At 46.5% G+C, this 12,869-nt stretch overlaps 1 protein-coding gene across 1 annotated transcript in view; it reads left to right on the top strand.

Moving 5' to 3' along the window:
* Positions 1-12,869, top strand: part of LOC133754620 (centrosomal protein of 89 kDa-like) — a 59,627-nt gene that overhangs the window by 517 nt on the left and 46,241 nt on the right. The window contains exons 3-4 of the mRNA XM_062185041.1: positions 58-153; positions 2,902-3,008. Of these exons, the coding sequence (XP_062041025.1) occupies positions 58-153; positions 2,902-3,008 (203 nt within the window). The remainder of the gene's footprint in view (positions 1-57; positions 154-2,901; positions 3,009-12,869) is intronic.

The raw sequence follows: 12,869 nt of genomic DNA, 5'->3' as shown, positions 1-12,869 counted from the left end.
CGGGGTTTCTGCGAGGTCTGTCGTGAAGAAAAAGCGTTGGGAGCTTGGCTGGAGTAGCGCGGGCTCCTGGCTGCGGAGGGACGAGGGACTTCTCTCGTAGGCTCAGCCCCGCAGCAGGCATGTTCCCGGGATTTCGGCCGCCAGGACCAGTTTGTGAGTAAATCCTCGCGCGTCCCGCGCGGGGCCGGGAACTGAGGAGCGGTTGGGATGAGGCCTGTGATGGAGGCCAGGCGGCGGCTGAGGAGAGAGGGGTTTTCAGTCGGGAAGCCCTGAGTTCGCGTGGGCCGCGGTCGCACGGGAATCCCTCTGTCTGCCCGGAGAGCTCGCTCCCGCTGCGCTGCTCGGTATCCCTGCTGGGCAGTCGCTCGTGGTTCCTTCCCCTGCCGCCCGCCACGTCCACCCCTCGAGCGGCTCCACCCTGGCCTCCAGCAGCTCCCTGGATTGGGTTCTTAGCGCCTCGCTAGTTCACGTTCTGCAGACGGCGCCAAAGGCGTCCTTTCATGTGCGGATCTGACCGCGCTGCCCTAGCGCGCAGTGTCGCCAGCATCAGCACCGCCACACACGTACCCCGCAGCCACTTGTACTCCCAGCCCCACTCCCTGAGCACTGCTCCTTTCCTACCCTTTGATGCAGGGGGCTGACTTCAGAAACCCGTTAACTTCCTCCCCTGCCACCTGCTGAGCCTGCCAGTCTTTTTAACCACCCGTGAATCCCTCGACCCTAACTTAGGCACACAGCACGCTGTCGAACATCACTTGGGCACCTTTTGGGGAGCTGTGGTTTGCTGCTGCCGCCCAGCATCTCCGGGAAGGATCTTAACAGCGTATCGCTAGCCTTGGAAAATACCAAAATTCAGATTTTGAAGTACTGCTTCTACTGACTAGGTGTTGCCTTTACAACACTGTTGAAAAGTCAGAGGGCAGGCATTTCTTCTAGTGGTTAGGACGCCAGTGGGGTCCCACAGCAGAATGCCTGAGTTCGATGCTCATCTCTGGACTCCAGCTTCACGCTAATGTGGATCCAGGGAGGCAGCAGGGATGGCTCGAGTGATTATGTTCCTGCTGCCTGCGTGGGAGACCTGGGTTGGGTTCCTGACTCTCAGCTTTTGCCCTAACTAGGGGCTATTTAGGGAGTAGGCCAGGAGATGGGAGCGCTTTCCCTCCCTCCCTCTCTCCCATTCTGCTTCACAAATAAATGAATTAATCATTTTTTAAAAGATGCATTTAAAAACATATATCCTAAGTTGAACCATTGTAAGCGGGTTCCATCTGTAATTACTGGGGAGTTGGCCAGAGGATTAGCTTTATTTATTTATTTATTTTTTTGACAGGCAGAGTTAGACAGAGACAAAGGTCTTCCTTCCATTGGTTCACTCCCCAAATGGCCGCCACGGCCAGCGTGCTGTGCTGATCCAAAGCCAGGAGCCAGGTGCCAAGTGCTTCTCCTGGTCTCCCATGTGGGTGCAGGGCCCAAGCACTTGGGCCATCCTCCACTGCACTCCCAGGCCACAGCAGAGAGCTGGCCTGGAAGAGGGGCAACCAGGACAGAATCTGGCGCCCCAACCGGGACTAGAACCCGGGGTGCTGGCGCCGCAGGCAGAGGATTAGCCTAGTGAGCCACGGCACTGGCCCAGAGGATTAGCTTTTGGGGATTAAGTACAGAAAGAGAATTTCAGCTGGAGAGTACAGCATATACTGAGGCCTGGTAAAGAATGAATTATTTGCTTTTAAGAAAAGGATGGCAATTCTGAGTGCTAAGGCATAGGGAATATGTGCAGGAATAAAGAGGGGAGCAAGAGAAGACTGTGGATCCATTGGTGGGAAGCAACCAGTGGAGACTTTCTGTGACATGCCGGACCATTTACCTGTCATCAGGGAGTGATGCTGCCCACTCTGGAATCAGAGCCCTTCAGATGGAGTCGTCTTTAGCCCGTCATTCTGGCTGCCCCTCCCAGATGTGTCTGCACTCCAGGACGCTGGAGTGGGTGCTACCTCCAGGAGCGCTGCCACCAGCGTCTTGCTCCATTCCGTTCTTCATGTTATTCCTTCTTCTTGGAGTACTTTTCCATCACATTTCCAAGTGAGAGCAGTGGTTGTCTTGGAAAACCCAGTCTAAGTGCCTGTGGGCTTTCCTCCAAGGTGAACATTTGAGGTCTCCTTGCTGGTCCCCAGATACGAAGGAGCCCTCCCCGCCTTCGACAACCTCAACATTTTGTTTTTACCGCTCCTTTGGCACTTCCCAGAATTCCGTGCTCCATTTGGGCGGTTTTCCCCAGGACTCTACCTCAAGGGTGAGGGCTGGCTTTCTTCATGATTCTCATGGTGTTCTGCCTCTAGTGGGGTGAAGAATGCTTGGTGCGCAGAAGATGAAGATTGGGCTAGCCTCAGAAACCTCCAAGAGCCTCCCAGTGCTCTAAAGCAGTGTGCTGTGCTGTGCCTCCCATTGTGTGCAGGAGCTAGTTTTCATTGCCTGCATCCTTGAGAATCTTGATGAAGTCTCTGCCAGGTGTGGGTTAGGGTGTCAGGACTGAGTTCCAGGGCTAGCAACTGAAGAAAGCAGCCTGCTTCTCAGGAAGTCTCCCTGCCCTGCAGAGGGAGGCACATGAGAGATCACTGGGGACGGTACTGGGGGATGAGTGGACGGGCTAGAGGGTGACCCTAGGGAGTGGTCAGGGAAGCTGCTCCGCGCATGGAGGGCCAAAAGGGGCCCCACAATGCTGCTCGCTGGGTGGCTGTGCTTGTCTGGCCAGATGGGGATTGAGGGTGTTAGGGAAGAGTGGGGCTCCTCAGATGGCTGGATCCCTGAGTGGACAGTGCAGTGATCCTGGGGGAGGGGTGGTGGTGGCAGGACCCAGGTGATTCCTCTTCATCCCAATGACCTCTGCTAATTTCATCTGTGCAGAAACACATCATCCATGGCCTTCTCCCTGCAGCCAGCATCGCCCCAAAGCCAGCTGTGCCCCGCACACCTCCTCCCCGCAGCCCCAACCCGTCTCCAGAGAGACAAAGGTGAGTCCCAGAGGAGCAGCACTGTACCTGCCGCCAAGCCCTGGATCCTGGAACTGTTTGAACTGTCTACACAGTCACGAGTGGGGGGGTTAGAATCCTGTGCATTGAGTTTTGTACCACAGTCCTGTAATGTACACTTACATGGGTATGAGATTCTCACATTGCACAATTGAATGTAATTAATATGTTTCAAAATATGAGCAGTCAGGCCCAAGTGTTCAGGTTAATAGTGCTTTAAAGTGAATTTTGAGTTGGTGCACGTAATTTTCTTTAAATACAAGTCTACCTTTTCCAGGAACTGCTTTGGGCAGGGAGAAAGAGCCCCTTCACTGCTCTCACCTGGATTCCCCATCCTCAGGTGCTCCCAACCCACCACCAGCTGACTTTCATTCCTAGATGCACCTGAGAGCCCTGCTGTGCCTTCCATGACTTTAGACACAGGAGAATTTTAGACTATTTTTAAGCCATTAAACGTTGGACAATGGGCAGACATTCAGCCTATTGGTTAAGACCCCCACATGCCACATTGAAGTGCCTGGATTTAATTCCCAGACCCTGCTCCTGCCTCTAGCTTCCTGCCAGCAGAGACCCTAGGAGGCAGTGATGTGTGGCTCAAGTAGTGGGTTCCTGCTGCCCCCATGGGAAACCGGACTGTACTTCCTGCTCCCAGGAGCAGTTGCAGACATTTGAAGAGTGAACCAGCAGATTTCCAAAATAAATTTTTTAAAAAATTAAAAAATTTTTAAAAGCTTAAACATTGCCAACAGTGAATGAGAGCTAACTTCATTTAGGGATGATGCCTCCTTGCCTGTGTTCTTTGGTGCTAGACCCTTGTATGCCTTCTGATAACACTCTGAAATACCTTGGTGTTTTGTTTCTTTCTTCAGTAGGAGCTTGGTAACTGGAAGAGCTGTTTGGGGATGTTTATTTTGTGTGAAGTACTCTGGAACCTGCTTAAGAAACATTGTTTCATTTCATCCTCTCAGTGACCCCATGGGAGAACTCCTCTTGTCACCTCTGTTTTGAGTCACGTGTGAGACTCAAGTGTTAGTAACTGGTCCCCAGTGGCCTTGCTGTGACCCAAATATGAGTCTATCCAGCAATTCAGTGTTTGTGTGAGCAACTTTTTGTTTTGTTTTTCAGATTTATTTATTTGAAAGACAGAGTAAGAGAGAGAGAGAGAGAGAGAGAGAGAGAGAGAGAGAGAGAGAGAGAGAGGTCCTCTATCTGCTGGTTCACTCCCCAAATGGCCACAACTGCCAGGTCTGGGCCAGGCTGAAGCCAGGAGCCAGGAACTCCATCCTGGTTTCCCATGTGAATGGTGAGGGCTCAAGTGCTTCAGACATCTTCCACTGCTTTCCTGGAAGTGGAGCAAGCCGGACTCACACTGGCAGGCTTCACAAGCAGTGGCTTAACCTGCACCGCCACATCGGCTCCTACTGTTGTCGTTGGTTTTAATTCTGTATGTAGAAACTCCATAATATGCTGTTATTGTTTGTGCATTAGTTAGTCACTTATCATTCTAAAAGTAGTTTTAGTGAGGTAACATATGTATAATTAACTATTTAAAGTGCATAATTTGACAAGTTTTGATGTATCCTTATACCTTTGAAACTATTATCACAATCAAGATATTAAATGTATCCATTGCTCCCAAAAGATTCCTTGTGCCTTTTGGCAGTTCTTTCCTTCCACCTTTCTCTGCCATTTCACTTTCACCTGATTTCCATCGCTGTATATTAGTTTGTATTTTCTAGAATTTTATGTAACTGATAATTATTGCTATGGCCTACATTGTGGTGCAGTAGGTTAAGCCACCACTTGTGACAGCAGCATCCCATATCAGAGTACTGGTTCAAGTCCTAGTTTGCTTTGATCCAGCTTTCTGATAATGTGCCTGGGAAAGTAGTAGACAGTGGCTCCAGTACTTGGGTCCCTGGCAGCCATGTGGGAAACCTGGATGGAATTTTTAGCTCCTGGCTTTGGCCTGGCTGTTGCAGCCATTTGGAATGAAAGATGAAAGATATCTCTCCCTCTCTCCCATCCTCCCTCCACTGCCTGCCTTTCAAATAAATAAATAAATCTTTTTAAAAAATTATTGCTGGTTTCTTTCACTCGGCATAATCCATTTTGTAAAAGTCCACACGTCCTTTTTATTGCTGAATAATATTGCATTATATGAGTAGGCCATCATTGTTTATCCATCCACTTGCTGATGAGATTTGGATTGTTTCCAACTTTTGGTTACTGGAATAAAGCTGCTGTGAGCATGTATGCACAAATCCTTGGATGCACGCTTCCATTTGTCTTGGATAAATATTTAGGAATGGAGTAGCTGGATCATACGCTAGGTGGGTACTTAATTTAATAAGAAACCGGTGAACTGTTTTCTGTAGTTGCTGATCTACTCATGTTTACTCCAGCAGACATGTTCCTTCATATCCTCACCAGCCACTTGGGTGGGGCAGTCCGTGTGTGTGTGTGTGTGTGTGTGTTTAAATATTTTATTTACTTGAGTTACAGAGAGAGGTAAAGCCAGAGAGAGAGGTTCTTCCATTCCATTGGCTCACTCCCCAAATGACCGCAATGGCCAGAGCTGAGCCGATTTGAAGCCAGGAGCTTCTTCCGGGTCTCCCATGCGGGTGCAAGGGCCCAAGAACTTGGGCCATCTTCTAACTGCTTTCCCAGGCCATAGCAGAAAGCTGAATTGGAAGAGGAGCAGCCAGGACTCAAACTGGTGCCTATATGGGATGCCGGCTCTGCAAGCTGGAGTTTTAACCTGCTGCACCACAGCGCTGGCCCCGTATTGTGTGGTTAACTTTATTTGACAATCAGTGGTTAGTTAACTTTTTTCTCTGATGACTCTCTGTATACAGATTCTTGAAAGTGGTGACAGGTGCACAGGTAGCCAGTGTTTAGTGCTTCTTGGGTGAACCTTCATCTTTTTTTGTGCTTTCTGTATATGTATGTGGGGTATGGAATATTCCTTTGGCAGCAACAGCTTTGTTGGGCCTCATGTCCATGTGCACACCCAGAGTTCCCATCGTCACGTTGAAGTACACTTGATGGACGTGCTTGTATGTGTCGATGGTGTCCCTGGTCCATGTTGACTTTCTCACCACCCTTCACTGTGGGAGTCATTCTTCCTGCCAAGGCCCAGGTTGAGAAGGAAGAGTACAGAGGCATAGTCTTGGCCAGGTTTTAAATTTTTAGACATGTAATGGGTGTGTAGTTCTGAGAGTATAGAAAAAAACAAACTCACTTTCTCCTATACTCTCATCCAACAGCAATCAACACAGCTCGTCTCTGACTCAAAATGTATGGAATTTTTTTTTTTTTCTGCTAGCAAGCAAATAATCAGTTCTGCACAGGACAGCAGTTAGGTGTCTTCCAGTTTGCTTCTGACACTGTCTACCTGAGGATAGCATCAAACCCCATAGTTTTAGGGCTCAGTTCTCAAGACTGCCCATGTCCCCCTTCAGATGCCAGTCACAAGCCATTTGTTTGACCTGCATTTCTGGCTGGCTGGCTGTAAATCAGGATCCCCACAGTCTCCTTTCTAGGTTTGAATAATTTGCTAGAGTGGCTCACAGATCTCAGGGAAACATGCTTATCTACATATTATAAAGAGTATCTAAAGGATACAAATCAGACAGGCAGCCAGATGAACAGCTCTGTAGGGCGAGGTCTGGATGGGCACTGAGCACGCGAGTGCTCCCTGTGGAGTTGGGGTTCTCCACCCTCCTGACACATGGGCATCTTGTGTTCATCTTCCTGGAATCTTTGATGTGTTCAGCTGTTTGCAAGCTCTCTGGACACAGTGTTTTTGGATTTTTATGGAAGCGTTATTACATCAGCATGATTGATTAAGCCATTGGCTAACAGTGATCAACTTAACCTTTTTTTTTTTTTAACTTTTATTTAATGAATATAAATTTCCAGTGTACAGCTTATGGATTACATGGCTTCCCCCTCCCATAACTTCCCTCCCACCCACAACCCTCCCCTCTCCCGCTCCCTCTCCCCTTCCATTCACATCAAGATTCATTTTCAATTCTCTTTATATACAGAAGATCAATTTAGTATAAAGATTTCAACAGTTTGCACCCACATAGAAACACAAAGTAAAACATACTGTTTGAGTACTAGTTATAGCATTAAATCAAAATGTACAGCACATTAAGGACAGAGATCCCACATGAGGAGCAAGTGCACAGTGGCTCTTGTTGTTGACCCAACAAATTGACATTCTAGTTTATGGCGCCAGTAACCACCCTAGGCTGTCGTCATGAGTTGCCAAGGCTATGGAAGCCTTCCAAGTTCGCCGACTCTGATCATATTTAGACAGGGTCATAAAAGACAGAGTGAGGATAGTAACCAATGATCCTAAGAGTGGCATTTACCAGGTTTGAACAATTATACAGCATTAAGTGGGGAAGAGGACCATCAGTACACACAGGTTGGGAGTAGAGCCATTGGTGGTAGAGTAGAGGTTATGATTACAAAGGAATGAGGCCCAAGTGTGCTAGACAGGGTCTAGAACAAAGGACAGAGTCATTATTAGGTGTGCTAAGAAAGGTGCTGTCTAAGCTACAATTAAGTTTTCTGATTGAGAGGCAAATAGAACCTGATAGAAGGGGCTTGATAATAATCTGGTGGGCTTTAGGCCTTGTAAGTTAAGAGGCCCAGACCTATCTATCTCTTCACATGGGGTATATCCTAAGGGAGGTGTGAACCTCCTAGGGGAAGGCACTCTGTTGACTTTCATTACTTGGCTGGGCTGGGAGGAGAGCTGGCCAGGTAAAGGCAGGGGGCATCTCTAACAAGAAATTTACAGTTCTGCCTGCAATGTTGCATACCCTACTTGACCATCCTCTCAGCTGCAGTGGTCACTTTGGAAGTTGGGCTGAGTGAAGGGCTTTTCAGCTTAGAGCCAATAAGATCTGTGGCTCTGACCTGGGCATCCTTCAACACCAGGGCAGGTCCATTTCCAGTGATCCAACTCTTGGCAGAGCTGCCAGGGCTCTTCACAAGCTGACTTCTGCTGAAGCCCAGGCTTACCACATTGAAAGCCACTGCAGTGGACTGGCCTGTTGGGTCTCCTTGAGGGCAGATCACTGTCCAGCCATTAATAAGCCTGCCACCCATTGCTTCTGATGCCGAGCTTTCTTTTCCTCCTGGTTTGTGTTAAAGCAGACCAGAGGATGCAAGTCAAGGGAGTGCCCATATCCCATCTCTAATCTTCGGTGGCCTGAACTACAAGTCTATAGTCACAGGCATGTTCTGTAGTAGTTTTTCTAAGGTAGACAATGCCCATGAGGAAATTATATTCTCACTTTAAAACTTTCTTTCCCCTTGGTCTGAAAGGGAGGCCTTTTCTACTTACTGTATACTTCGTGATGGCGAAGTGAATCTAGCTGTGAGATTATCATTTAAGTTCTTATTTTGGCTATGCTATTACAGAAAAATGTTAGCCATCTCTTTTATAAGGTCTAAAGATTAAATTGTGCATCCTACAGATTCCTTCATAATAGAATTAGTTTCCTACCTTGAAGAGAATAGAGAAATGAAAGAATAAGTTGGGCTTAGAATAGAGAAATGAGGGAGCAAGTCCTAGATCGCTTGCTGACAACAGCAATATTACATGAATACTTAGCTAACCGTTTCAACCATTAGATAACAACTTAAGAAAACATTTACCAGAAGGTCCAATGCCTTCTATAAATTTTAAGAATCATGTATTTGAAAACACCTCTTAAATATCTAACCTGGTGTAGTCCGTTCAACCAGTAAACTTAAGCACAACCATATAAAATGTTTTCAGTTTCTTTCTACCAACAAGTTTAAAACACATGATACACAGATTCAGGTCACACAAATTAAAATGTATCTTTGATTGATTTTAGCAGCTCAAATCTATGGACAATCTTATCTATAAGCCATTCAAAATAAAATTCTCAATAAAATTTCCTATGTGGACATACAATATGTACACACATATAACACAGCATAATAGACCAATATAGCAATCCCAATAATAGCCTTCAAAATCTTCAACTCTTTTTGTAGATTGCCAATTGATTTGAATTGCTTTTTGTTTTTAGATTACTTTAACACATTGCTTTAACAGAGCATCAGAGTTTAATTCTATGTCAAAGAGAAATTGAGCTTCCTGTGATCTTTTGCTGTGAGGTTTCCTTCCTTTACCTTCTTTCATATTGGTGACCATGTTTCTGTGTTTCTGTGTGTAACACATCTTTAAGCATCTTTTGCAGGGCAGGATGAGTGGCAACAAATTCTTTCAGTTTCTGTTTGCTATGAAAAGTCTTAATTTCACCTTCATTCACAAATGAGAGCTTTGCAGGATATAATATTCTGGGCTGACAGTTTTTCTCTCTTAGTGCCTGGGCTATGTCTCGCCATTCCCTTCTAGCTTGTAGGGTTTCTGATGAGAAGTCTGCTGTGAGTCTAATTGGAGATCCTCTAAGAGTAATCTGACGTTTCTCTCTTGCACCTTTTAGAATCTTTTCTTTGTGTTTCACTGTGATGAGTTTGATTACAACATGTCGTGGTGAGGATCTCTTTTGGTCATGTTTATTAGGGGTTCTATAAGCTTCCTGTACTAAGATGCCTCTGTCCTTCTCCAAACCTGGGGAATTTTCTGCTAGTATCTCACTGAAAATGCCTTCTAATCCTTTCTTCCTCTCCATGCCTTCAGGAACTCCTAGAACCCGAATATTAGGTTTTTTAATAGTATCCTGTAGATTCCCGACAATATTTTTTAGATTTCTAATTTCTTCTTCTTTTCTTTGGTTTGCCTGTTTCCTTTCCTGTTCTCTGTCTTCTAAGTCTGATATTCTCTCTTCTGCTTTGCCCATTCTGTTTTTAAGGCTCTCTAATGTGTTTGTCATTTGATCTATTGAGTTCTTCATTTCATTGTGGTTTTTTGTCACTATCACAGTTTCATGTTCTACTAGTTGTTTCATTTCATTTTGATTCCTCCTTAATATTTCATTTTCACGAGAGAGATTTTCTATCTTGTCCACTAAGGATTTCTGTAGTTCAAGAATTTGTTTTTGAGAACTTCTTAATGTTCTTATCAATTTTTTGAGATCTGCTTCTTGCATTTCTTTGATCTCATCATCTTCATAATCTCGAATTGGGGTGTCTTTTTCATTTGGGGGCGTCATAGTGTCTTCCTTGTTCTTGTTACCTCGGTTTTTGCGTTTGTTGTATGGCATGTTGGAGATATTTGGTTTCTTCACTGTGGTGTTTTTTCTTGTTACGCTATGGCTCTATATTAAGTGGACTGTCTGCTTTCGGTGGAGCCTTAGAGGCTTGAGATAAGTGTGGACTGAGAGCTGGGTTTGGTTCCTCAGGGTTGAGGGTGTGTCAAAGATGACACTCCCAGGTTAGGCGTGGTAAATCTCTCTTTCTTTTTTCTTTCTCTTTTTTTTTTTTTTTTGCTTCAAAAGGGAAGTAATTCCACACAGCTGAATGTAATTGGAGGTAGTTAGCAGGCAAATGATATACCCACAGGAGCCAGAGATCGGAAGCTCTTTCCCATTGACCACACAGGGAATCTCTGCTGCCCTCGGTGTGGGCTCCAATTCTCCTGCAGTCTCCCACTGGGTTGCCAAGTTAGATCCTAATCTCCTGTTATTTCACCCCTCCCCCCAGAGTCAGGTTTTTCTGCTAGGCTCAGGGCCGGTGCAGACCTGAGGTTGCCCTGCTTATGACGTATGTCCAAAATGGCGCCTGCTCTTTGTCTTGCTCCCCTTTGAGGGGTGAGTGGAGGGAGAGAAACTTGTGTCCGTATCGGTCACTTTTTTTCTTTTTTTTCCTCTCTCTCTTCTAGTTAGCCTGGTGAACTTTTCCCCACGGAGTTTCAAGCCTCGTTCCCTCTAGTCTCCTCTTTCTGCTTGCCCGCTGGTGTCTCGGGCTATGGAGGTTCGGCTCACCTCGCGTTCCAGCGCTGGTGCGTTGAGTCTGCCGCTGGTGTCCCGAACTTGGGCTCCCACGCTCTCCACGCAGGTCCACTGTGAATCACTAGTTCCGGAAGAGTTTCCTCTGCTGTTTCTTCCCCTACTCTTCCTTGACCCTGCAGTATCTCCACTTTTATTAACCTGTGTGTCTTGCTGAACTATCAATGTGCTCCCTTCCTATTCCGCCATCTTGCCGCTCCCGATCAACTTAACCTTTAGCCTCTCTCCCTTCCCCAGAATTTAAGGTTTAGGGCTGAAAATTCCTGACCTCTGCATGCCTGGCTGGATCCCCAGACAAGCGGGTCCCTATCCTGTGGTTATCTGTGAAGTTTCCAACAATCACTTGACGAAAACTCAGTTCTGAAGCTGTTCCAGGGCTACTCTGGAACCAAGGAGAAAAAGGCCGAAAAGTTGAACAAAAGATGCTCTTGCTGCTGTAATCACTTAAGAAATAGCAAGGGTTATGGGAGCCGTGAGCCAGGACAGAAATCTGTGTATATCATAATTTTGTTACTATCCAGATTGTCGGCCCACTTCCTATTGGGTTCAATCAAGAAATGCACCAGAGGCCGGCGCCGCGGCTGACTAGGCTAATCCTCCGCCTTGCGGCGCCGGCACACCGGGTTCTAGTCCCGGTCGGGGCACCAATCCTGTCCCGGTTGCCCCTCTTCCAGGCCAGCTCTCTGCTGTGGCCAGGGAGTGCAGTGGAGGATGGCCCAAGTGCTTGGGCCCTGCACCCCATGGGAGACCAGGATAAACACCTGGCTCCTGCCATCGGATCAGCGCGGTGCGCCGGCCGCAGCGCGCCTACCGCGGTGGCCATTGGAGGGTGAACCAACGGCAAAGGAAGACCTTTCTCTCTGTCTCTCTCTCACTGTCCACTCTGCCTGTCAAAAATAAAAAAATAAAAAAATTAAAAAAAAAAAAAAGAAAAGAAATGCACCAGAAGGAGCTGTCATGCAAATAATTGATTTAGAGCAAATGCAGAGAACCCTGGGCATAATGCCCAAAGCTCCCAAGCTGTGACTCCCAGAGTAGAGGAAATAGTTTATCTTTTATTTTAGAGGGAAATGAATATGGAAGAAGGAGGGTTCCTGTCATCACATGTAGGCGTGGTGCAAGCTCATGGCAGGCACAGTTCAGAAACATGCTCCAACACAAGTTACATGTTACGGTAATAAGGTGTAAGCTTCTCCTGGGGCAGAGATCTTAGTATTAAAAAGAAGCAAAAGGGGGCCTTTGGCTACTCTTTGACCCATCTCCACAGGTGTTGCTCTTACAGCAGGGTCTGGGCTGGTCCAGTGGCTGGGGATTGCATCTCTCATGGAATGTGACAGAAAACCTAGAAGGAAACTTGGGAGAACATCAGGTGCTTTTAAAGTCTTGAAACAGAAATGAGTCATAGTAAGGACTGAGCTGATTGGGCATCAACCTGTGCTAATCTCACAGTAGTTGTGTTTCCTGGTGGTTTTATTTTGCATTAAAAAAGATTTATTTATTTGAAAGGCAGAGAAACAGAGACATCTTCATCTGCTGGTTTATTCACAAAACGGCCAGTTGGGCCTGTGCCAGGCCAAAACCAGGAGCCCAGAATTCCACCCAGGTCTCCCATGTGGATGGCAGGGACTCAACTGCTTGGGCCATCATCCACTGCTTTCCTAGGTGTGTTAGCAGGGAGCTGGATCAGAAGCAGAGTAGCCAGTACTCAAACTGGGACTCTAATGTGTGATGCAGGCGTCAAAAGTGGAGGCTTAACCTGTTGTACTGTGTAGGCCCCTATTTTATATTTTTCTAATAACTAATGGTGCCAGGGACTTTTGCTTGTTTGTCATGTGTATACTTTTCTTATTTACAATTTTAATTTTTTTATATCAAG

Source organism: Lepus europaeus, unplaced genomic scaffold (assembly GCF_033115175.1).
Source record: "Lepus europaeus isolate LE1 unplaced genomic scaffold, mLepTim1.pri SCAFFOLD_247, whole genome shotgun sequence".
Lineage (NCBI taxonomy): Eukaryota > Metazoa > Chordata > Mammalia > Lagomorpha > Leporidae > Lepus > Lepus europaeus.
This window is presented reverse-complemented; position numbering and strand designations above follow the sequence as displayed.